Genomic DNA, 22,369 nt, shown 5'->3' on the forward strand with positions numbered 1-22,369 from the left:
GTTGTACCCCTCCTAGATTGGGCTCAGTTGGAGTCGCCCTTGGAAGGCAAGGGATATTGAAACGGACGTCAAATTGCCTTACTTTATTGTGTATTCGTTGGTTCTTTATATGAAGGTAATCAACTGGGGATTCTCTTTTCTTCCTCTGTGATCTCAATGCTGACCCAGCAGGTACATGTTTGAGACTGTGTTCACGATCATATTGGTTATGCAAGCATCTTCTATCGCATTTTCATCATCCACAACTATACCCTAGATATTCTGCATTTCGACAGTAGTTATTCGTTTTCTGCTTTCAGGTCGTCGAATATTTTGCATTTTCAACTTGCATTATTTTTATTCCCCCTCAATGGAGGCCACTCAGGAATCCACCCAGCCATGTACGGACCCGCGGCGTATCGGGCGCGACAACTCCGGCTTGCATGAAGAAGACCTGTCCGATATCATTTGTATCCTGCATCCGAACTCTCCAGCCGCTCATCAAGCTGTGGCCGTCACGGCCCGTCATGCCCCCCAGCATATCCTCCAACGACATGAGCTCGAGTATGAGGATGCGGACACCGCCGCCCTGGACATCGCCCTCCGATTGTCGTCCAATGTGCATGATATCTCGTCCGGGTTCTGCTTCGGACGCAACAAGCTACGCTGCGACCTGCTTCTCACTGACCCCAGCTCGAAACGAGTCTCGAATGTGCACTTTCGCATCTACCTCACGGAGGACGTGATCCTCATGCTCGAAGATGTCTCCACGAACGGCACCATCGTCGACAATCATCGCCTCCGCAAGGCCCATAGGGACAACAACCGCATGCTGACCAGCGGGTCCGTCATCCAAGTCATGAACGGCAACCTGTCCTCGGACGAAATGCGCTTCGTGGTGCGCATCCCCGCCCGCGACGGCTACCATATGCAGTACACGGACAACCTGATCCGGTACTTCGAGCGGGTCCAAAAACATCGACAAGGGGCTGTTGCCGTGCAACCCAAGGGCCGTCAGACCTCGGCACAGCCGAGCCTGCACTTCGCCGTGTCGAATTCGTACGGAATGCATTGGACGGGCGGGTCGATGTACAACGTCACCGGCCAGATCGGGAAAGGCGCCTTCGCTACTGTCTACAAGCTCGCGACCAAACAACAGGGGACGGTATATGCTGCCAAGGAACTCGACAAAAGGAAGTTTATGAAGAACGGGGTCTTGGATCAGAAAGTGGACAACGAGATGAAGATCATGCGGGATCTCAAGCATGTATGTTGCCTCTGCCCGTGGGTGGATGTTTGCTAACCCGGTAACAGCCCAACATCGTCCAATATATCGACCACCACGAACATGACCGATGGATCTACATCATCATGGAGTATGTTCCTGGGGGCGAGTTGTCCACTTACCTGCAGTCCACTGGCAAGATCCCCGAAGATATGCTCAGGACCGTGGCCCGTCAGATCCTGCATGCCCTGCACTATCTCCACAAGCGCAGAATCACGCACCGAGATATCAAACCTGACAATATCTTGATTGCGTCGCTGGACCCCCTAAAGGTCAAGCTGTCCGACTTCGGATTGTCCAAGGTGGTCCAGGAGGAGACGTTCCTCAAGACCTTCTGTGGCACTCTCCTGTACTGCGCCCCGGAGGTGTACCCGGACTACGAGAACTACCGACGCGGGGAAGTTCGAAAAAGACGCCGGCTGGGTGACCCGTGAGTATCCCTGACTGTCTTATTCCCGAGTTGTACTGACGGACCAGCCCTCCGAAAAAATCCCCGTACGACCAATCCGTGGATATGTGGTCTCTGGGCGCGGTATTGTACCACATCCTCGCCGGTGTTCCCGCGTACACCGGACGGGGGGACGACCGCGGGGCGCAGATGTTGAGGAACATCATGACTACTGATGCTGACTATGATATACTCCGCCGGGAAGGCATCTCCGAGGCAGGTGTGGACTTTGTGGCGCGACTGTTGAACCGTGACCCTCATTCGCGCCCAACTGAGCGGGACTGCTTCCAGCACCCCTGGATTGCGGAGGTCGAGGACGTTGACCAGTACGACTACGACATCCTCCAGTCCGTCAGTCCCTCGGGACTGTCCGACATTGGCGAAGACTGGGAAGAAGAACAACTGGACGCTTCGCAGCTCTCCATCCACGACGAGGAGCAGAATGACGCCGACCCGGGCGACAAGGACAGCGACCTCAACAAATCCAAACGGCCCAGGATCGACTACCCTCCCATGGATATCCGGTACCCATCCCTGCCAAACATCGACAGCTTCAAGGAATTCCCCGCTGGCTCAGACTCCACGCCGAGGCGCCTATTCGGAGAGATCACGCCGTCGGCCCTGCGCAGCTCGCACGCGTTGGGGGCGGACGGCGCCGCCTTCGATAGCGACCAGTTTGTCCATGATTTTGTTTCCTCCACCGGTGAGTCGATCATTAGCGACGGCAACAGCCTGAACTCCGTCCTCTCCCTTCCGGAAAACCCCGTGGCTGGACCCGCCCCAAGCTTGATGGGCGCTGAGAATCTCGTTGGGCAGCTGAACATGAACTCCACGTGGCACCCTGGCCTTTCAACCAACCTTCCTCCCGTCGCCCGGACGCCGGAACGGCAAACTAGCCCGGCCGGCAGGCAAACGCCGTCAGGGAACGAGAACGAGGAGACCCCGAAGGCCGCCGCCTTCCACCGCCGCATCAACCTCCTGGTGCCCGACACCGCCAGCGAACGCTCCAGCCCGGAGACAGGTTACCCGGCAACTACGACGAACACCACGACAATAACCCATCACAAGGGGCCAGCGACGACACCGGGCGAGCTCTTCGACATCGAACTGGCGAACACGATCGACGCCCACACGGGCCAACCGATCATGGACTACCCGGAACGCACCTCCGGCGACGCCCCCGCAGACCCAACCGTCGCCGCGCAAGCGCCCAAGCTCGTGTATCAGCCCAGGGCCCCACGGCCGGTCCTCGGGCGACTGACGACGGTCCCCGGGTCGATTTTCGAGTTAAGTATCGAGCTCCAGGATCGGATGACGTCGTGGGGGCGTGGGCCCCAAGCGACGGTGTGCTACCCGGACCCGATGGACACGCGGATCCCGGCGTACGCGCTGGAGGTGACGTTCTGGGCGCCGGCGATTGAGAGCCGCATTCGGGCCGGGGAGGACTGGCTGGGGGTGCCCGGGGTGATGGCGATCCTGTCGACGAAGACGCGGAAATGCATCTGGGTGAACGGGACGGAACTGCGTCGCGGGCCGGACGGGGACCCCGGCCGACAGGGGTTCCATTTCGGCAAGCTCTACACGGGAGACATCATCACGGTGTACCAGCATCGGCAGAAGTTCTTGCAGTTCGAGTGCGAGTTCTACCACGGGGACAGTGCGCGGACACGACCGGCGGAGGAAAAGGGGTTTACGGTGCGAAAGATCTTGATGCCGAAGGGGGATGGGGGGAATCAGGTGGTTCGCAGGGAGGGGGAGAAGCAGTAGGAATGTACATCTATGGTAATGGGTAGGATAGAATGTTGGGGAATATTAAGATGATTAATTTGAAGCCGCGATGGTGTCAGGTTCATGCTCAATCCGGGGAATTAATGAACGGGAACGTGCATGTGGGCGTAGTGGAGAAGCCTAGTATAAAGTCGCCCAGGTACAGACATCGTCAAGTAGTATATAGTCGGAGTAGAATAGAATCTAACAGAATAATACATGCTACGGAATGATCCGAGAAGAATCAATAATCAGTATAGATAAATTATGGTTCTCCACTACCCTCCTTATACTCCTACCGCAAACGTCTTCCGTTCACGGTGGATACCTTAATCTGCCACATCCGGCCTTCATCTTCCTCTCTTCATCTCCCTCGTCTCCCTTACTTCGCTTCTCATTCCTTCGCTCCTTTATTTCCTCTAATCTCTAATCTTTTAATCTTCTTCTCTCTGCTTCCAATTCCTCAAACGCAGACTTCGCCTCCGATCCTTTCCCTTTTAACGCTGAAGATCCCTCCAAAAAATCCGAGACCCTCCCGCCGATCCTTCAGGGTCTTCTTCTTCACCCGCCTATCTACAGCCCACTACTGCACCCTTCTACTTCGACGCCCTGTCAACCTCCTCATCCCCTCCGGCACCGCGGCCCCAGAAGCCACCCCTCCATGTCCCTCTCCAGATCACCCTCTCCCCACCCCGCGGGAGCTGGGTGGTCTAGTCCCGGACTGACGCCGGGCAGTGGCGCCTCAACACCACGTAGCGGATATCTGTCGCCCAACTCGCTCGGTCCCGGTGGTATCTCCTGGGCCGCCGCAAAGGCCAAAAGCGACGAGGTCCGGGGCTATCCCTCGTTTTCCACCCGCAACAACGGCTTCTTCTCGCGCTCCCGTCGCCAGCTCTCCGCCACCCTGCCGCGCTTCCGTCTCGGCCCCGCCAACAGTTCCTATCCCGAGAAGGAGCATGACGGGTACGGCCGCGGGCGCGGGTTCGGCTCTGCACGGGGCTGGCGTCGGTGCGGGTTCGGACGGCTGTTCCGCCGGAAGAGGTCGCGGGCTCTGGCGCTGTTGCTCATGCTGGGCGTGTGGTATTTGTTCTGTTGGAATGGTAGGTGGCAGCTTGCCCCGCGGGGAAGCATATGCGCTGACACGAACGGAAAAACAGCGGTGATGGAGCGGTTCCGGCGGTCGTCGCTCGGAGGCGGCCGCAAGTTTGTCATCATCCTCGAGTCGAACGTTGAGGGCGGTGTCATGGAGTGGAAGGGCGCCCGCGAGTGGGCCATCGAGCGCAACAGCATCTGGAATAAGCGCGAGTATGCGAAACGCTGGGGCTACGAGCTCGAGACCGTCAACATGCTCGCGCAGAAACGCTACTCGCACGAGTGGCGCGAGAGCTGGGAGAAGGTCGATCTGATCCGCGACGCTATGCGGAAGTATCCCGACGCCGAGTGGTAGGTTCCTCCCCCGTCAGGTATCCGGGGTGTCATGGACGGACTGACGAGTGCGTTAGGTTCTGGTGGCTCGATCTCAACACCTGGATCATGGAACCGTCGTTTTCCCTGCAGCACCACATCTTCGACCGGCTGCAGGACATCACCTACCGCGACATCAACTTCTACAACCCGCTGAACATCACGCACCCGTTCACGGAGGCCTACCTGGACGAGGTGTCGCGTGCGCCCACCGGCGACGACCACCCGTCCTCGATCCAGTTCATCCTGTCGCAGGACTGCGGCGGGTTCAACCTGGGCTCGTTCTTCATCCGCCGGTCGCTGTGGGCCGAGCGCCTGCTGGACGCGTGGTGGGACCCCGTCATGTACGAGCAGAAGCACATGGAGTGGGAGCACAAGGAGCAGGACGCCCTGGAGTACCTGTACTCGACGCAGCCGTGGATCCGCAGCAGCGTGGCCTTCGTGCCGCAGCGGTATATCAACTCGTTCCCGCCCGGCGCCTGCGGCGACGGCCACAGCCCGGACGTGCACTACCAGGAGGACGGCCACGACTTCATGGTCAACATGGCCGGGTGCCAGTTCGGCCGCGACTGCTGGTCCGAGATGGTCCAGTACCGCGAGTACAGCAAGTGGCTCAACCGGTCGCCCTGGGAGCGCGTGCGCTACGCCGTCTCCGGCTGGTATCGGAAGCTGTTTGGCGGGACGGACCCGGCCTCGCAATAGACGGGGCTATGTGTTGATGATGATTATGTATTCACCTATTCTCGATTGTCTTATTATGTATGAATTCGCGTGGGATGGCGGATTCTTGTACCTTTCTGGCGTCCCTGGACATGCATTTCTCATCTTGGTCATTGGCGCGGCGTTGGTAGTTCAATACAGGTTCTTCATTCTTCGACTCGAATTCGCGTAGCCCTCCATATCCAGCTCCCGATCCTCTTCTTTCATCGTGGATCTCGTACTACTACCCTGATGCCGGAGCAGTCGAAAACGGAATGCATAGCTGACTCAGCAGGCACAGCTGAGTCATCCACGCCCGACCGCCCACCCGCCCACCAATCAGCACCCGCCAATTCGGCATTAACCTCCGGTCTCCGAACGACATCAGAAAACGCCGCCGACTCGCTTTCTCCTCCACCACCAACTCCCTCCCTTCGACGCCCTCCATCCACCCTCCGCATCCGCCTCTCCTCGACGCGTTTCGTCGCTTCCTCCCCCCCACCTCCACCATGCCTACCCCCGAATCCGCCGCCTTCCTCGCCAAGAAACCCTCCGTGCCCCCGACCTACGACGGGGTCGACTACGAGGACAACGTCGCCGTCCACAACGCCCGCGACGCCATCATCCGCGAGCAATGGGTGCGCAGCATGATGTCCCGGCTTGTCGGTGAGGAATTGGGCAAGTGCTATGCGCGCGAGGGCGCCAACCATCTGGAGAAGTGTGGGGTTCTGAGGGGTGAGTCTGCTCTGCCTGTCTGCCTGCCTGTCTTGGGGGGTTGATAATGGGTTGATTGAGGGTAGGATGAAGATGAGCTAATACGTGATGGCAGAGAAATACTTTGAGCTGCTCGGCGAGCGCAAGATCAAGGGTTACCTGTTCCAGGAGAAGAACTATTTCTCCGGCGAGAAGTCGGCGTGAGGCTGGCCGGCTGGCTGGCTGCGTTCATCGATTGTCTGGGCTGTGTCGGGTTTGTTTTAGCTGAATACATTGGTTTCTGGTTGTTCTCTCGTTCCGTGGACGGGGATGAATCCCGTTGTGTATTGTACATATCAGTTTCTATCCATTGCTTCGCACGCAGGTCGCTCCCCTCGTAGATTACATTGCTCCGGCCCCAGGCTATACGGTCATGGTATTCCTACGCAGAAGCTAGTAGTAGGCACTATCGGTGCGTTCAGGGAACCCTCCCGGCGTGGCAGAGCGCACTCCAAGATCCTCATCGCTGTCCAGATCACTGCTCAATCCCAGGTCGTCCTCCATGGGCGGCGCCCGCATGCGACCCAGCTGCTCTTCGTCCAGCATCGGGATCTTATACGGCCCCGGCGGGGAGTGGATATCTCGCCCGGACGGCAGATTCGTCAGGAGATCCGCGGACGGCGGAATCAGCTGCGTGTTGATCTACGACATACTATTAGCACCCACCGACCACAGCTCCGACAAGAGGCAGGACATACCGTATCGTTCATGCGCACCCACTTCGTCTCCAGCATCTCGATCACACGGCCCTCCTCCTCACGGCCCGCATTATCGCCTGGCCCCAGCTCGCCCTTTTCATTATAGTCGCGGCTGCCCGCGTCCTTCTCCATGCGCCGTTCCTCCCGTCGCTCCATCCACCCCTGCTTCAGCCGCGACAGGCCCCGACTCTTGGTCTCCTTTTCGTCGGTCTGAGCACCCCGCACCCCCAGCGCGGCCTTCGCCGCCCGCAGCCATGCGATCCCCTCCCCGATCTTCCCCGCGAGCTCGGCATCCACGCCGAAGAACCGGCAGGCCCGCGCGCGGGCAACCCGGCCCAGGGCCGCGACGTACCCCATCAGGTCGTCGTCGATGCCGGCCTTTCCGCCGGCGCCATGCACGGCCCCGAGCCCTGCGCCCGCCCGATCGGCGTACTCGGCCGCGCGGAGACACAGCCGCGCAAACAGGTGCGCCCGGACTTTGGGGATCTCGGGCGCACGCACCATCCAGTCCTTGTCGCTGGGATTGCGCGCTTGGATGCACGCCGCGACGTAGGAGTCATCCTTGAGGACGGCGAGGAGGGTGGCCTCGGCCAGGGCGAGGGACGCCAGCGCGTTCTGCGTGGCCGGGTCCAGGTCGGGGAGGACGCTGCCATCGGCGGTTCCGGAGGTGGGGACCGCGGGCATGGAGGCGAGGAGGGTGTGCACGGCGGAGGCTTGGAGGAGGTGTTTGGTGGCGGTTTGGACGGCGACGGTGCGCTGGTCCGGCGTCGGGGTGGTGCGGTTGTAGAGCGTGCGCACGACGCCCGAGTGGGCCATCCGGCTCAACACGTATCCCATGGTCGTCAGCACGAAGGCGATTTCAAAGTCAATGCCCTGGCCGCGGACGCGAGGGGGAGCGTGTTTGAGCGCACGAGTCGCGGTGTTGGCTGTCAGCGTGGGGCGCCATTCCGGTTGCACGTCGGTGCGGAGGGTGATGTCAACGGATAGAGCGGGGGAGTTGGGGTCAAGTGGTGTCGTGTTGAGGGCTTTGGAGATGGTGAGAATGTAGGGGAGGTAGTCGGTGGCTGCGGTCAGGATGGAGGGCAGATTCGAGTCGCGCTGAGCGCCGCGGGGTAGACGCTTGTGATCCTTCAGGGCTTGTCGGAGCGCATGGCGGGCAGTGGAAGCGGCCTGCGGTAAGGAGGGGTGCGACGAGGAGACGAGAGAGGTCTGGAGAGACAGATGGCCAGTAGACGGGAGTTGGAATGCGTAGACCATAGTTGAGGTTGGGTGGAGGAATGAAGATGGAAAGATGAAGTGGGAACTTGGCGGTTGATGTCACTTCAGCCAAGAACGAACTCGGCCGCTGATCTCTATTGCTGGCTCTACTGGATGCAGATGGTAAGTTCGCAAACCGGCTCTTTCGACTCATTACTTCCTTAAGGGTCTTGCAGGTGGTAGATACACGGCATGTGTCTTGCGCCAATTGACGTCTGGATATCGTCTGTCGTAGTTCTTCCGGTAGTTCTTCCAATGATCCTCCGTAGGGCCACATGCTCAATGCAGCGATTTCCACCAGATCTTGGGCTTCGTATCCATGTCTTGCCTTCAGCACGAGATGCATATGCATCTGAGGAAGGCGCAAAAAATGCCTGCAAGCCTCCGCGGCTTGACCAATAGCGGGCATGGTGCGGTGACTGTCGCCCGGCACCGAAGGAACATACAGACCCAAGCTGCCTGTACACCAAGTATAACCCAGACAGGACTCCAAACCAGGAAAGCGGGACATCTATAGTCACCAAGATGCTTGTTGCTGCGACAAAGTCGCAGGGTATCACGCTGAAGCTCACATCTCACACCTCCATCCCCTCCCCATCCGACAGGTTACTGGGCGCACTACTGACGGTGGAGGAATCACTTTCAGCAATATACGGCGCGCGCGATCGCATCTGAGAGCCCCATTCTTGAATGCTAGGCGCACCACCCTCAATGACGATGGGATGTTCGTCCGCGTTCTTCCCCAGCACAGTCCCCGCATACCGTGACTCCTCGCCCGTCTTGCTGTGTTTCTTCTTCAAAACCGTCAGGAAATCCTCCTTCTCGAGGAAATCGGCGTCGATCATGTCGCCTTCGCTGGGGATGAAGCCGGCGATGCGGCGAATTTCACGATTGTTGGGGCCGGTGAACCACGACAAAAAGGCCTCCAGTCCGCGAAGGTCTTCCTCTCCCTGCCACTCCTCCTCCCACTCACGCATCTGTGGTCGGAGGGCGCCTGCGTCTTGCAGGGCCTGGTAGATATCTTCGAGCACGGGGACGGGGTCGCCTGGGTGGGCATTGGCGGCGTGAGCGGTGGCGGACGAGGCGAGAAACATCAGATAACGAGCGGTGAGGTCGGTCATGGTGTCTAGTACCGATGGACGCGTGGCGTGGAATCCTGCAGCGCGTAAGATCTGGATGATGGGAGGGCGCAAGAGGGCGTTGTGGAGGTTGTGAGCCGACATGGTGAGTCGGTGACTGTTCTTGGGGTGTTGGTATGAAGGTACGCAAGCAGTCGAAGGGGAGTAGTAGTATGAATGAGGTGAATCAAAGGCAGTTGAGGATGTTGAGAGAGCACCAGTGAGGAACAACAGAAGGAAGAGAAGACGCTGGCGGTCCGAAAAGGGAAACCCGCCGGTCACGTTGCCGCCTCTTTCTTCTCCAACTTCAACAACCAACAACCGCAACTTCTCTCTCTCTCTCTCCACCACACACTCTTCACCCGCTTCTATTTAGAGGCTCTCTACTTCCACGGGGTCTCGCTCACCATGTCGGAACCTCGTCCATCCCTCAAACTCACCTTCGGCAAGAAGAAACAACCGGAGGAAACGCCTCCCCAACCAACTCCACCTCCAGCTCCTTCGCAGCCAGCATCAGAAACCCCCCAGCGGAAACTCACCCTGAAGATAGCGCGCAAACCGACCGAAGATGGAACCGACGCGAAACCCAAGAAGAAGAAACCGTCCTCCTCCAAGAAGCGTCCGGCAGATGAACCCGCGTTGAAGGAACCCTCGGCCGCCGCCGCGGCTCCGCAACCAGCGGGCCCCAAACGGTTGAAGCTGAATCCATCGAAGAAACCCGGCGTGCAGTCCATCCGGATCAAGAACAAGGGGCTGGTCCCTAACCGGCCGGTCGGCGTTGGTTACGACTCGGAGGCGTCGGATACGGAAATCGACCCAGCGATTGAAGAACAGTTCATTATCCGCATGCTCCCCGGGGAAGACTGCGATTACCTTCGGAACGCGATCGAGAACCGGCTCTTCAACAAATCCGAATTTTCCTTCAAGCCGCTGACTCGCGAAGGACGACGCGCTATTTTCAAGGTCCGGGACAAGCAGTATGCCGCCGCCCTGGTCGACCTGCCCTGTATCATCGAAGGCATGAAGAGTTGGGATCGTCGCGGGTGGTACAAATCGGCCGATATCTGTCAGATGTTGCTCGTCCTGGGGCCGGTGTCCAATGAACGGGAGGCCCTTGATTACCCTCTTCCTCCGGAGGTGGAAGTTCTTGATGACAAGACGCTACGGTACGCGCACGGCTTGACGCCCCCCCTGCGTTGGGTGAGGAAGCGACGGTTTCGCGAGCGCATCAGCCACCGCACTATCGAGCAAGTCGAAAAGGCGGTTGAGGATCTCGTCGCGCAGGACGAGGCGTCGCTCGGCCCGCCACGGTATGAGCTCGTCGACCCGGCGTCGCTGAACCGGGCCGAAGGCCTCGTGCAGAGCGGCGAGTACGGAGAGGAGGAGTACGATGACGAGCAGGATGCCGAGGGCGAGCTGGAGGAGACCATGGATGAGATATTCGAAGACTTCGAAGATAGTCTCGCGGCTGAGATGGAGGCGGCATTGGCTGCCGGGGCCGAAGGCGAGGGTACAGATGGAGCCCCGGCACCGCCTCCTGCCGACTCGGGAGTTTACCAAGCCGGTACGCCGTCAGCAACGAAGCCGTCTACCCCTGCGGCGGAGACGTCCGGTGACGACAGCGATGAGTCCGAAGGAGAGCGTGGCGAGCCCGAAGAAGACCTGGATGACGAGCAGTTGGAACAGCAGCGCCAGATGCAGCAGCAACGAGAAGAGATTGCGGAGCTGGAGGCGCTCATCCGCGCGGAGACTGGCCGATGGGAGAAGATGCAGAACCGCATTTTGAAGAACAAGCTGGCCGAGCGGATCCAGCATCTCCGACGCGATCTGTCGCTGAAAAAGGTGTCCATCGGAGAGGGCGACGACGCCGATGTCTGATGTTCGCCCTCCTTACTTTGCTCTTTTGCTTTGATACCCGACTGTCATGGATTGTACATTTACTTGTGACTTGATGTTTTTCTGCTCAGCCCAGGGCTATAATACACATTGGAGAATTAATTAACACCGCTTATAACCCAACAACAGGCTCCCCAGTCGCCTCATGCACTGCGTCCTTCACATGTAGCCTCTTTTGCTCCTGCAGCCTGCGCGCTCTCAACATCTCCCGCTCGGCTGTCTCCCCGTCCGGTTCAGGCGGACTGTGACTGGCCCTCGCGCCCAGCACGCGGTCATGCTCCTGCTTCTTCCGCGCCAGATCAGCCGCGTACTCCCGCTCCTCGCCGCCGGGATGATAGGCCGGATGACCGGGGCCGTACGCGCTGCCGACGGGACCGGCATGGGCGCCGGCCTGGGCACGCTTCCTTGCCTCGTCGGAGCGATGTTCGACCGCATACGCGATGTCGCCCTCGTTCGGCTGCTGCTCGACGCCGTACTCGAGGTCCACGTCCGGGGAGTTCCGCATTTCGCGCTGCTCGCGACGGCGATCGGCCAACAGGTGGGCCATGGCCTCGTCGCTGGACGGCTTGGAGCTGGCGGACCGACGGCTGATCGCCGGGACGGGGTCGCCATACTGGCGCTTGGGCTGCGACGGGTGTTGCTGTTCGTAAGGGGAATGGGTGACGGGATTCTGGGGCGAATCGTACGCCGCTTGTTTGGGGGGTTGGGAGGGCTGGTTGTGATGCTGGACCATAGCGGATGTGTATTACAATTAGGAGGGGGGTTGGGAGCTGTGCTGTGGTGAGATTCCGGCTGTGGTTGTAGATGTTGGTTGTTGGCTGTTGGTTGTGATTTTATATGCGATGGAAAGCTTATACCGAGATGACGTCACGGTGGGCTTGATATATATTCTAGAAGCCCTAAATGACGGGTTCCGTCACGATTGCCTGCTATGTCACTGGGTTGCATGCACTTTCTCATTCTACATCTATAAGAAACCCAGGGAACGAGAAGATACCGCTCTGGGGCTGCATAGGCAAATGTTGTACAACAACGAAATACTCCGGTCCGAAGTTGAATCAGTCAGTGACCGGATGAGGGGAACTACTCTTGCTTGGTTATAGCGCTCATAATAGAAGGCTGTCGGGCACAGCTGGGCATTACGCGCTGAGGTCAAAATGCCCGCGTATCGTAGAAGATGCTGTTCGACCCTGTCAGCCGGCCTACGACGTCTATTCAGCCCCTCCGGCCGCCAGAGCGTGTCCGAATCGGAGAAATCAGAGGGCATCGCAGCAGACCCGTCAACCGAAGACCACTACACCATGCGTCTCCAAACCCAGTCCGACCTCGTGATGGTGGGCGTCGAGGGCTCGGGACAAATCTACCGAGTAGACGACAACATCGTGCTGAAGAGCGGCCGGATATTCGAGCCTCCCGCAGACGCCGTCTCCTCGCAAGCGCGCTGGTTCTACGCCTCGGAGACCATCTTCCACTCCAACCTCGCGAAGAACGAAAAGTTCGTCATGCGACTCCTCCAGCAGCATCCGCACCCGAACATCGTCGAGGTCGTCGACGCCGACCACGCGGAGGGCATCTACCTCCGCAAGTACCGACGCATGTGGGAGCTGGACGGGGCGGCGCCCGCCCGCCGCGTGCAGTGGTACCGCGACATCACCGAGGCGCTGGTGCATCTGCACCGGCTGGGGATTGCGCACGCGGACCTCCGCATGGAGAACATGGTCTTCGACGCGCGGGGCGGCGCGGTCCTGTGCGAGTTCAGCGCGGCCACGCCCTTCGGCGAGCCCAACCATGTCTTCCCCGGCCAGCCGGTGCCGCTCAACGGGCCGGCGCCGACGCTCTCCGACGCGACGGATCGGTTCGCGATGGGGTCGCTGATCTTTCAGATGGAGCATGGCGTCGCGCCGGGGGTGGCGGTGGCCGCTGATGGGGCCTTGGTGCTGCCGGAGATCCGGACGGGACATGCAGGGCTGGACAGCGTGATTCGGAAGGCGTGGCTGGGGGGGTATCGTGATACGGAGCGGATGCTGGAGCAGGTCGAGTCCCTCAAGCGGGACGGGGGGCGACAGACGTGGGATCTGAACGAGGAGCCATCGCGCGAAGTGTTGAAGGAGCGAGTGGCTAGATGGAGGGAAGGCCGGCAGAAGCAGTTTGGTGAGTGATTGTGTTGAACCATATCGGTGTCGGTGCTGACATAGCGTAACCCCGGATAGGGTATGTCCTGGACGGAGTGCCGTCGGAGGAGCTGCTGAGGGAGCTGGCCGGGCAGTATGGATGGAACAAGGACGAGGACCTCCGGTTTGCGAGGTACCGCGACTATCTGGCCGGGGGCCTTGAGTTGTAAAGTTGAGGCTGAGGTTGTAACGAGAAAGGTGAAGCTGAAGCTGACGACGTCATGGGGACATGTGAAAGCTTATCTAATCTCCTCCAAACAACCGCGGTATATCGAGCACAGGAGTACATGATTAGAATTCAGCTTTGCACACAGCCGAGTATACTCCGAGTATACATTTGATATACCATTATAAAGAGACGCACTCTCACTCAGCCTTCGGACAATCAATACCCAATTGTCCCCTGATCCCCTCAAGAATGGCTGCGCTCTTCACCGTGCCCATCACCTCCACCGGAGGCAGCATCGTCTGCACCAATCCCTCCGACGAGAAGAACGTCTACCTCCTGACGTTCACCTCGCCCAAAGACAACCGGCTGACGCCCAACTTCATCGACGCCCTCCTCCTCTCCCTGGACATCCTCGAGCAGCGCTACCCCAAAGGCGTGGTGATCACCACCAGCGGCATCGCCAAGTTCTACAGCAACGGGCTGGACCTGGACGTGGTCGCCGCCACGGAAGGCTTCCTCGAGCGATACCTCTGGCGGCTCTTCCGGCGCTTCCTGACGTACGTACCCCTTCTTCCCCAGCACAGCACAGTAACGCCCCCCGACTCACCCACGGACCAGATACCCCATGCCGACGATCAGCCTGCTGAACGGACACGCGTTCGCGGGCGGCCTCATGCTGGCCATGTACCACGACTACCGCATCCAGAACCCGGCCAAGGGCTTCCTGTGCATCAACGAGCTCGAGTTCGGCGTGCCGCTGCAGCCCGCCATGATGAGCGTGTTCCGCGAGAAGCTCGCCCCGGCCGCGTTCCGGACCCTGGTGCTCGAGGCGCGCCGCTTCGGCGGGCCCGACGCCCTCCAGGCCGGGCTGGTCGACGGGCTGGGCGGTCTCGACGAGGCGCTGGCGCTGGTGCGCGCGCGCGGGCTGCCCACCAAGGCGGCCACCGGCATCTACGGCACCATGAAGGAGGAGATGTATCGGCATTCGCTGGACCTGCTGGACCGGCACGCGGAGAATGAGGCGTGGAGGGAGCGCATCGAGGAGAGGAAGGAACAGGCGGCGGATTTGGCCGCGTATGCGGTCGAGGCGTGGGAGAGGCAGCGGGACGCGAAGCTTTAGTGGTGTGGGTGGTTGGAGGTTGGCTGTTGGTATATAGATAGGAAGGTAGACTTTGGAGGGTACCAGTAGAGATGAGTGAATTCATCAAACACCACAGATATTGCAGGGTGAATTCGATAGAAGGGGTATTTGGCAGGGACCATGCAGTCTTCCTCTCATTCTGGACTCTTGCACTCTTCCCCTTACCACGACCATCACCAACATGGGGAAGGCAGAGAACATCTCGTCACAATACTAAGTAAGTCTATCGACTGGAACCGGCCAGATCGTCTATTTCTCTCCTCGCACTCATTTTCACCAAGCTAACACCCCAGACGCCTCCCTTCGGCCATACAAGACACACACACAAAATGAAACGGACTCTTGGATCCTCAGACCAGCGCCTCCAGCCCCACGAGGCCAGACGCCAGGACCGCCCGCGTCAAGAAAACACCAAGCTGTCCACCGCGCAATTCTGGGCCGACAAGGCGAACGCCCTCGACGACCCCGTGGAAGTCTCCTCCGACGCGTGTGCGGTGAGCGCTCTCTTGACAGCCTCCGTGGCGGCGTCTGGCGGGGTACGCAACGCCCCGACAGACCCACTAACCTATGCCGATACTCCCTCCATGCTGATGCAGAACCCGCAGACCATCCTCCCAAAAGCCACGGCCATCGCCACCGGCCCGCCACCCCTCTCCAATGAGGCCATCGCTGACATCCTGAGGAAGACCAAGCCGGAATGCCCGCGCGCGCAGGCGTGGGTCCAGGCGCACGAGATTCAGAAGGCGGCCCAGGAGCGCAAGGATCGCGCCGAGCTGCGGAAGACGGTGGTGCGTCGGCTCCGCGACAAGGCCCGGGAGGCGGCGAAGAAGTCGGGGGCGTCGAAGCGCGAGATTCGGGAGTTCCTGGGGGAACTGCCGCAGGAGGAGAGTGCGGGTGCGACGATGGCCGGCGACCCCAAAGACGATACCCTCGAGAGGATCCACGAGCGGGTCCGACTGGCGCACGAGCGACTCCAGCAGACCATCGCGGACTACCAGGGACGTCAGAAGCGGGGCTAACAGTGTGGGTGTCGGGTGATTGATTCGGATACGCTGGTCGTATGGGATGGAGGGGGGGGTTTGACGAATGCCTAATGTATGAACGCGTGATCACGACTGTACCATAAGGATAATAGCGCCTCCGCAACCCCCTGTTAGTTATTTCTGCTGCTTTCTCCTTCCTCGCTCTGGGCTCTCCAGCTTATCTACCAGTGGACGGTACGGCGACGCCACCAGATGCTCCGGGGCGCGCGGCGTCGCGTCCGCGCGGCGCGGGTCCCCGGACGACGGACGCCGACGCTGCTCCTCATGCATTCTATCCAGCGGCTCCCCGACGAGCTGATACTTGGCCCAGTTGATGGGCGGCATGCGGACGACGTTCTGTGGCGTGGGGATCGGCCCGAGGCCCGACGCCTTGTTCTTGGACTCCTCCGCGCCGTTCTCCCCATCCGCACCCTCCCCGTGGCCACCGTCACTGTCGCCGCCGCCGCCGTCGTTGTCATCTGCCCCGTCATGCGTGAAGTTTACAAAACCGCCGGGATCCTTGGCGGAGAGATTGCCGGCGGCGAGTTCGCGCGCGAACCGCTCCGGGTCGGCGGCGGCGGCCTTCTTCAGGCGGTCCAGGGTGCGGAGGTCGCGCAGGCTTTGCTGCTTCTGGAGCTGGAGGATGGAGAGGGCAGAGCGCAGGGCGATGGCGTCCGGGTTGTCGGAGTCGGAGATGGGGACGGGGGCGGGCTCGGAAGCGAGGAGAGGGGCCGGGGGCGGCGGGGCCATGGGGGGAGGGAAACCAGAGGGGGTGACGGGCATGGGACCGACGGACGAAGGGACTCTACTTGTGGGCGAGGGCGGCGACGAGGCCGGGGGGACGATGGGATGGGCGGGCGCACCGGTCCCATTCTGGACGGGGGCGAGGTGGGCGAAGACTGGAGTCACCGGGGAATAAGGCGGGCGCGGTGGAGTTCCCGGACGATCAGGGAGGGAGGGCTGGTCGGGCTGATCGGGCTGCATGGTGGATATGGTAGACGCAGGGAGCGGTCGAGGCGGGTGTGTTGGTGTCGAGGTGGGAGGTGGGAGGTGGAAGAGACGCCGGTTATATAGCGACGGATGGTGCGGGGTTGGAAGCCAAACAAACACGATGCTGTTGATTGAATTGGGATCCCGACGGTTAATGACGTCTGGAGAGTCCCCGCCCAGAGTTTGGATCGGGCAGATGGCGTGGCTGGCGGGGGAAGTCCATGAGAGTGGAGTATGGGGGAGGTTGTAGAGGAGCGAGGAGAGAGGAGAAGAAGAGAAGAGAGAAGAGGAGGATGAGGAGATGAAGTTGGAGAGAGAAAGAGAAAGAAGGCGGATGGATGACAGCACGTGCTCGCCACTTGGATCGGATGCTTTACGTGATCACTATATTGTCCGGCCATGAAATAGAATATATATATATATCTATATATATAAATGTTAATCATCATGCAATATAAATATAGATATAAATATTAATATCGATATAGCCATAGATATATCAATGAATACTAATATATATCTCATGTCTATACATACTCTGGTACTACATAGGAGATGGCATGATCGGCAGTTTCTCACCGCCTAAAAAGATTCTCTTCCTCTTCCTCTCCCTCTCTCCGTCCACCTCCCAACGCATCCGCCCTCGTCCCTCAAGATGAAGCGCAAGACGGCTTCCGGGGATATCCCCACCGCCAATGGTCAGCCTGACTCCAAGAAGCGCGCCCTCTCCGGCGAGGAAGCCGAAGCCCGCTTTCGTCCGGGCCTGTTCGACGCCGCCGAACAGCAGAAGTATACCACGGAATACGCCCAATCCGCTCCGTATGTCCCTCGCCCCAGCTGGAACCCGGCGATTCTAATTCCCTAGGTACAAACACGGCGTCATCTGTCCCCTGATTGAACCCTCCCTGCTGCGATCCGTCCGGGAGGAGATCCAGGCCCATCTGGACTTCACCGAGAAGGAAACGGACATCTACAAGATCTTCCAGTCGGGCGACCTCGCCAACCTCGACGGCCTCGATGACGACTCGCTGTCGAAACTGCCGTCCCTGTTGAAGCTCCGGGACGCCATGTACTCGGCCCGGTTCCGCGAGTACATCTCCGGGGTGACCAACTCGGGCAAGCTGAGCGGCCGCAAGACCGACATGGCGATCAACATCTACAACGAGGGCTGCCACCTGCTCTGCCACGACGACGTCATCGGCAGCCGTCGCGTCAGCTACATCCTCTACCTGACCGACCCGGACACCCCCTGGCAGGCCGACTGGGGCGGCGCCCTGCGGCTCTACCCCACCACCACCAAGAAGGACGCGCGCGGCGACGACGTCACCATCCCCAGCCCGGACTACGCCCTCTCCATCCCGCCCGCCTTCAACCAGCTGGCCTTCTTCACCGTGCAGCCCGGCGAGAGCTTCCACGACGTCGAGGAGGTGTACCACCCGTGCCCGGGGGACGACCGCTCGCCGAAGCGCGTCCGCATGGCCATCAGCGGCTGGTTCCACATCCCGCAGCCGGGCGAGGACGGCTACGAGCCGGGGCTGGAGGAGAAGCTTGCGGAGCGCAGCAGTCTGGCCCAGCTGCAGGGCCGCGGCGACATCTACGACCTCCCGCAGCCGGCGCCCGTGGAGTGCGCCGCGCCCGTCGACCACACGGACGCCGACCCCGGCCAGGGCAAAGGCAAGGCCAAGGCGGAGGAGCCGCCCGCCGAGGACGGCGGCGGCGGCATGGAATTCACCGAGGCGGACCTCAACTTTCTGATCCAGTACATCGCGCCGTCGTACCTCACGCCGGACATCGCGGAGGAAATGTCCGACACGTTCGCCAACGAGTCGTCGCTCAACCTGGAGCAGTTCCTGTCGGAGAAGTTTGCCGCGCGCGTGCGCGCCCACATCGAGGCGCAGGAGCAGGCCGGCCTGCCGGCCTCGTCGGAGGACATCCTCGCCCAGACGGGCTGGACGGTCGCGCGGCCGCCGCACAAGCAGCGGTACCTGTACCGGCAGCATTCGGCGGGGACGCCGCCGCCGCCGCCGAGCGAGTCGTCGCCCTCGCCCCTCGAGGAGCTCCTGCACACGGTGTTCCCGTCGGCGGCGTTCCGCAAGTGGCTGGCCCTGGTGACGGGCGCGGACCGCATCTCGTCGTATGACTTCCTGGCGCGGCGGTTCCGTCGCGGGCAGGACTATACGTTGGCCAGTGGTTACGATGGCGAGGAGCCGCGGTTGGAGTTTACCCTGTGTCTGACGCCGACCGGGGGGTGGGAGAAGGAAGGGGAGGCGGCTGGTGAGGACGACGAGGCGGATGGGGACGAGGCGCAGCAACCGGCTCCCGCGAGCCCGGACCGCGAGGAGCCGGCGGTGGGAGGCTACGAGATCTACATGGCCGGCGACGAGGAAGACGAGGGCGACGCGGCGATCTACCGGTCCGCGGGGGCGGACGAGGACGACGGGATTCTGTTTAGCACGGCGGCGGGATGGAACCGGATGAGTATTGTGCTGCGGGATCGGGGGACGTTGAAGTTTGTGAAGTATGTGAGCGCGGCGGCGCAGGGGGATCGGTGGGATGTGACGGGGGCGATGGGGGTGGAGTTTGCAGACGACGAGTAGCCGTACCGTAGGAGTACCTACGGTACGCCTACGGCTCCTACTCTGATAGTCCTCTAGTACGATGGATCCTCCCAAAAAGGCATGACGAGAAAGTCGCTGCCTAAATCCCGGCATTCTAGAAACACCGCCACGTTGATGATCTTCGTCGAGGAGCAATAGATTCATCCACGCGACTCCCGCTAAGCACACTAGAGCTGCAAGGTTGCCCACCACGTGGTGAGCCCGTGTCCACCCATTACCGTCCATACCGTACGGCGGATACTGAAGGACACACCAGGTTGTTTGTCCCGGCGGCCAGTGTCACCCGCTGCCTGTCTAGATCGTCTGGTCCCGGATGGCAGCACGAACACATGCAGGCCGGACGGCGATGAGAAGCCTGAGGGTCACACCGCTGGGGGGGAACCGGGGGGGGATCCTCCAGGGGGGGAGGGGGGAACGGGGAACGCCATGGACGATGGTGAACGCCACGGCATGGAACTAGGGGACTGAAAAATGGGTGACACGATGTACGCGGTAAGGAGCCAGGATGAGGGAGAGAAGGAATCAGCACGACCTGGTGGTATCGCCACGAGCAAGGGATGGGAGGGGGAGGAGTATGGTATATCCTATTCTGTTCGACATAGGATTTGCTCGAATTCAGAGAAGATCGGTTCGATTGTCTCTGGTATTTATTCCATGATGTATCTATCTAATTAGAGGATCCTATACTCTCTCGGTAGAGTCAGGACGGTACGGTACGGGGTCGAAGGCCCTCCAGACCGACAATACCGTACCGTACGGTATGCCACGTGAAACACTCGTGATGTAATCAAACGCAGAGAATCGAACCGACCAAGACCTAAAGACCAAAATAAAATCGAGATCCGAAGCATCAGATCCTCCCCCCCCCAGTCTCTCGTGCCACCTCGTGCTCCCGGACATTCTTTCGGACCTGTGGCAGTTGGACGTGCTCTGTACCGAGCTCCCTCCTAGGGACGGACGGTGACCTGTGACTTCTCAGACGTCTACCTTCTCTGTCGAACTTCTCTCCCCCTTACACTCCTCCACTCCTACACTCCGCTCTCTCCTTCTCTCTCTCTCTCCTCCTCTCCTACACCCATCTCCTCTCACCCTCCGCTCTCGTCTCTCTCCGTCGTCTCGCCATGGAGGCCATCTCCCATCGCCCCTGGGAGCCCTCCTCCTCCGCCCCCCATACGCCCTCGGTCTCCTCCTCGCAAACCCTGCCCTCCATTTCCACCCTCACGGCCATCTCCAACAATCCACCCGCGGACAAATCTCCCGGAAATGCCTCGCTCAACACCATTGAACGGGACTCGGGCAACTGGTCCATGCCCCAGAGCACCAGTAAGTCTCCATGCGCTCTCCTCCCCATCGAGCGGCTCCCCCAGATCACCAGACTGACCGTGCTTGGGAGGATCCTCCACCTACTCAACAGCAACCAATGGCACTGGCAACTACCCGTCCCTCTCCTTTCTCACCTCCTCGCAACCGTCCCCCAACCGGGTCTCGACCGATCACTCCACCACCAACACGCCCTCCTCCGCCGGGGCGCAGCCCTCGCCCAATTTCCCCTCCTCCCAGCCGCCGGCCCCCGGCTTGCCCGCCCTCAATCAGAACTACGATGCGGCCTCGCAACGAGGGAGCATCGCCGAACCCGCCGAGTCGCGTCGGAGCAGCATCGACAGTCGCATGAACCAGGGGATCAGCTCCCTCGCCATCAACCCGGCGTCCCCCTATCATAGCACCAATGCCTCCCAAACCTCCCTCGTCTCCGGGCTCCAGCGGGAACGGGGCATTCCCGTCGACTCCAACGCCTCCTATCGCGGCCCGCGATATTCCTCCGGCCAGCCGCTCTCCCCTCTCGGCCCTCGCGCCGGCGAGCATCGCGGCTTTGCCGCGGGTCGCACCGCCCCCGCCATCTCCAACAACCCGCGGTCCGAAATCTACAACGCGGAGGCGCCGACCGCCGGTCTGGCCTATGCCTTCCCCGACCCCGACGTCGCCCGCTCCAACTCGCTCTCCTCCACCACCGAAAAGTCCCCCCATCCCTTTTCGCGCAAGGGGAGCGCCGCCGAATCGCTCGCCAGCAGCATTTACTCCGACCGCTTGCCCCGGGGCCAGCACGGTACGCCCCTTGCCCCCGCTCTCCCGGAATGGACCGCCCCCCGCTGACCCCCTCCTTCTCTAGAACTCCCCCAAAATGTCCATCATCACTCGTTGCAGCACAAGCAGGTCCGCGGCCTCATCGGCGAATCCGATCCCCACGGCGGCAGTACCCCCTACAGCAGGACCCCGGAACTCCGCGTCACCCACAAACTGGCCGAGCGCAAGCGCCGCAGCGAGATGAAGGATTGCTTCGAGGCCTTGCGCGTGCGCCTGCCGCAGAATCAAAACAACAAGTCCAGCAAATGGGAAACCCTGACACGAGGTACCTCTCGCCCCGCGCGGCTCGCTCCCGCACCCGCACTAACCGTCGACAGCAATCGAATACATCAGCCAACTGGAGAAGCTCCTCGCGAGTACCCGTCGTGAAAACGACCTCCTCCGCAGTGAACTCGAAGAGATGAAGGCCCAGATGAACCAGGGTCCGTCCAATGGCCCCTCGCGACCGGCCTCCATGTTCGAGCATCATCCTTCCATCGCCGCCAACGGCCAGCCGCACGGCCACCTGTTCGCCAACTATGGCTCCGGCCTGCCGCAAGACCAGCCGCGGACCCTGCCCCCCCTAATGAATGGATCGGTCGCCCCGATGCAGGGGGTCCAATATACCGACGACCGCCGATAGACGTCCGCGAATGGACTTTCGATCGCACGGGTCGGTTGTCTGAGTGTCTCCTTTTGAGCGACAGTCTTTCTTCTTGATTTTTCTTGGGCTTTTTTTTTTTTCTCGCCTCGTATACCAGGCCACGGATGGG

The 22,369-nt window shown here is 60.6% G+C and overlaps 13 protein-coding genes across 13 annotated transcripts; 9 read left to right on the forward strand and 4 right to left on the reverse strand.

Annotated features, from left to right (window-relative positions):
* Window positions 1-349: 349 nt before the first annotated feature.
* Window positions 350-3,479, forward strand: BDV59DRAFT_202677 (serine/threonine-protein kinase; the record flags this gene model as incomplete). The annotated part of the gene is made up of 3 exons (XM_073694098.1): window positions 350-1,246; window positions 1,294-1,694; window positions 1,742-3,479. The coding sequence occupies 3 exons, from the start codon at window positions 350-352 to the stop codon at window positions 3,477-3,479; spliced, it is 3,036 nt and encodes a 1,011-aa protein (XP_073547321.1).
* A 327-nt stretch (window positions 3,480-3,806) lies between these two features.
* On the forward strand, window positions 3,807-5,855 carry BDV59DRAFT_43503 (putative alpha-1,6-mannosyltransferase subunit). Its single transcript, XM_073696378.1, has 3 exons — window positions 3,807-4,579; window positions 4,637-4,922; window positions 4,982-5,855. The coding sequence occupies exons 1-3, from the start codon at window positions 4,141-4,143 to the stop codon at window positions 5,643-5,645; spliced, it is 1,389 nt and encodes a 462-aa protein (XP_073547322.1). The 5' UTR covers window positions 3,807-4,140; the 3' UTR covers window positions 5,646-5,855.
* Window positions 5,856-6,151: 296 nt separating this feature from the next.
* Window positions 6,152-6,560, forward strand: BDV59DRAFT_193723 (putative NADH-ubiquinone oxidoreductase 12 kda subunit; the record flags this gene model as incomplete). The annotated part of the gene is made up of 2 exons (XM_073692272.1): window positions 6,152-6,377; window positions 6,472-6,560. 2 exons carry the CDS (start codon window positions 6,152-6,154, stop codon window positions 6,558-6,560), a joined length of 315 nt encoding a protein of 104 aa, XP_073547323.1.
* A 228-nt stretch (window positions 6,561-6,788) lies between these two features.
* On the reverse strand, window positions 6,789-8,350 carry BDV59DRAFT_193724 (pH-signaling protein PalC; the record flags this gene model as incomplete). Its single annotated transcript, XM_073692273.1, has 2 exons — window positions 6,789-7,037; window positions 7,094-8,350. 2 exons carry the CDS (start codon window positions 8,348-8,350, stop codon window positions 6,789-6,791), a joined length of 1,506 nt encoding a protein of 501 aa, XP_073547324.1.
* Window positions 8,351-8,925: 575 nt separating this feature from the next.
* On the reverse strand, window positions 8,926-9,573 carry BDV59DRAFT_202681 (Bromodomain associated domain protein; the record flags this gene model as incomplete). Its single annotated transcript, XM_073694099.1, has 1 exon — window positions 8,926-9,573. The coding sequence occupies one exon, from the start codon at window positions 9,571-9,573 to the stop codon at window positions 8,926-8,928; it is 648 nt and encodes a 215-aa protein (XP_073547325.1).
* Window positions 9,574-9,773: 200 nt separating this feature from the next.
* On the forward strand, window positions 9,774-11,767 carry BDV59DRAFT_180170 (transcription initiation factor TFIID subunit 7 family protein). The gene has a single exon (XM_073690018.1). The coding sequence runs from the start codon at window positions 9,877-9,879 to the stop codon at window positions 11,344-11,346; it is 1,470 nt and encodes a 489-aa protein (XP_073547326.1). The 5' UTR covers window positions 9,774-9,876; the 3' UTR covers window positions 11,347-11,767.
* On the reverse strand, window positions 11,412-12,284 carry BDV59DRAFT_43528 (uncharacterized protein). Its single transcript, XM_073696379.1, has one exon. It carries the CDS (start codon window positions 12,095-12,097, stop codon window positions 11,477-11,479), a length of 621 nt encoding a protein of 206 aa, XP_073547327.1. The 5' UTR covers window positions 12,098-12,284; the 3' UTR covers window positions 11,412-11,476.
* Window positions 12,285-12,521: 237 nt separating this feature from the next.
* Window positions 12,522-13,705, forward strand: BDV59DRAFT_202684 (uncharacterized protein; the record flags this gene model as incomplete). Its single annotated transcript, XM_073694100.1, has 2 exons — window positions 12,522-13,515; window positions 13,575-13,705. 2 exons carry the CDS (start codon window positions 12,522-12,524, stop codon window positions 13,703-13,705), a joined length of 1,125 nt encoding a protein of 374 aa, XP_073547328.1.
* Window positions 13,706-13,738: 33 nt separating this feature from the next.
* BDV59DRAFT_43534 (enoyl-CoA hydratase/isomerase family protein) lies at window positions 13,739-14,999 on the forward strand. Its single transcript, XM_073696380.1, has 2 exons — window positions 13,739-14,261; window positions 14,323-14,999. Exons 1-2 carry the CDS (start codon window positions 13,954-13,956, stop codon window positions 14,822-14,824), a joined length of 810 nt encoding a protein of 269 aa, XP_073547329.1. The 5' UTR covers window positions 13,739-13,953; the 3' UTR covers window positions 14,825-14,999.
* Window positions 15,000-15,972, forward strand: BDV59DRAFT_43535 (uncharacterized protein). Its single transcript, XM_073696381.1, has one exon. It carries the CDS (start codon window positions 15,175-15,177, stop codon window positions 15,862-15,864), a length of 690 nt encoding a protein of 229 aa, XP_073547330.1. The 5' UTR covers window positions 15,000-15,174; the 3' UTR covers window positions 15,865-15,972.
* Window positions 15,973-16,002: 30 nt separating this feature from the next.
* Window positions 16,003-16,851, reverse strand: BDV59DRAFT_202687 (uncharacterized protein; the record flags this gene model as incomplete). The annotated part of the gene is made up of 1 exon (XM_073694101.1): window positions 16,003-16,851. One exon carries the CDS (start codon window positions 16,849-16,851, stop codon window positions 16,003-16,005), a length of 849 nt encoding a protein of 282 aa, XP_073547331.1.
* A 519-nt stretch (window positions 16,852-17,370) lies between these two features.
* Window positions 17,371-19,860, forward strand: BDV59DRAFT_43545 (oxidative DNA demethylase). The gene is made up of 2 exons (XM_073696382.1): window positions 17,371-17,676; window positions 17,723-19,860. Exons 1-2 carry the CDS (start codon window positions 17,513-17,515, stop codon window positions 19,452-19,454), a joined length of 1,896 nt encoding a protein of 631 aa, XP_073547332.1. The 5' UTR covers window positions 17,371-17,512; the 3' UTR covers window positions 19,455-19,860.
* Window positions 19,861-20,311: 451 nt separating this feature from the next.
* Window positions 20,312-22,329, forward strand: BDV59DRAFT_180183 (putative HLH transcription factor (Hpa3)). Its single transcript, XM_073690019.1, has 4 exons — window positions 20,312-20,798; window positions 20,869-21,579; window positions 21,643-21,882; window positions 21,935-22,329. Exons 1-4 carry the CDS (start codon window positions 20,597-20,599, stop codon window positions 22,237-22,239), a joined length of 1,458 nt encoding a protein of 485 aa, XP_073547333.1. The 5' UTR covers window positions 20,312-20,596; the 3' UTR covers window positions 22,240-22,329.
* Window positions 22,330-22,369: the final 40 nt, after the last annotated feature.

Source organism: Aspergillus ambiguus, assembly GCF_047715705.1.
Source record: "Aspergillus ambiguus strain CBS 117.58 unplaced genomic scaffold BDV59scaffold_19, whole genome shotgun sequence".
In the NCBI taxonomy this organism is placed as follows: Eukaryota; Fungi; Ascomycota; class Eurotiomycetes; order Eurotiales; family Aspergillaceae; genus Aspergillus; species Aspergillus ambiguus.

What these genes read in the sequence shown, in the direction of transcription:
- BDV59DRAFT_43503 (XM_073696378.1), top strand. Translation starts at nt 4,141, where the DNA reads ATGTCCCTCTCCAGATCACCCTCTCCCCACCCCGCGGGAGCTGGGTGG. An exon ending in GTATTTGTTCTGTTGGAATG is followed by an intron (nt 4,580 to 4,636) that starts GTAGGTGGCAGC and finishes ACGGAAAAACAG; the next exon opens with CGGTGATGGAGCGGTTCCGG. An exon ending in AAGTATCCCGACGCCGAGTG is followed by an intron (nt 4,923 to 4,981) that starts GTAGGTTCCTCC and finishes CGAGTGCGTTAG; the next exon opens with GTTCTGGTGGCTCGATCTCA.
- BDV59DRAFT_180170 (XM_073690018.1), top strand. Translation starts at nt 9,877, where the DNA reads ATGTCGGAACCTCGTCCATCCCTCAAACTCACCTTCGGCAAGAAGAAA.
- BDV59DRAFT_43528 (XM_073696379.1), bottom strand. Translation starts at nt 12,097, where the DNA reads ATGGTCCAGCATCACAACCAGCCCTCCCAACCCCCCAAACAAGCGGCG.
- BDV59DRAFT_43534 (XM_073696380.1), top strand. Translation starts at nt 13,954, where the DNA reads ATGGCTGCGCTCTTCACCGTGCCCATCACCTCCACCGGAGGCAGCATC. An exon ending in CTCTTCCGGCGCTTCCTGAC is followed by an intron (nt 14,262 to 14,322) that starts GTACGTACCCCT and finishes CCCACGGACCAG; the next exon opens with ATACCCCATGCCGACGATCA.
- BDV59DRAFT_43535 (XM_073696381.1), top strand. Translation starts at nt 15,175, where the DNA reads ATGAAACGGACTCTTGGATCCTCAGACCAGCGCCTCCAGCCCCACGAG.
- BDV59DRAFT_43545 (XM_073696382.1), top strand. Translation starts at nt 17,513, where the DNA reads ATGAAGCGCAAGACGGCTTCCGGGGATATCCCCACCGCCAATGGTCAG. An exon ending in GAATACGCCCAATCCGCTCC is followed by an intron (nt 17,677 to 17,722) that starts GTATGTCCCTCG and finishes CTAATTCCCTAG; the next exon opens with GTACAAACACGGCGTCATCT.
- BDV59DRAFT_180183 (XM_073690019.1), top strand. Translation starts at nt 20,597, where the DNA reads ATGGAGGCCATCTCCCATCGCCCCTGGGAGCCCTCCTCCTCCGCCCCC. An exon ending in GTCCATGCCCCAGAGCACCA is followed by an intron (nt 20,799 to 20,868) that starts GTAAGTCTCCAT and finishes CGTGCTTGGGAG; the next exon opens with GATCCTCCACCTACTCAACA. An exon ending in ATGGGAAACCCTGACACGAG is followed by an intron (nt 21,883 to 21,934) that starts GTACCTCTCGCC and finishes AACCGTCGACAG; the next exon opens with CAATCGAATACATCAGCCAA.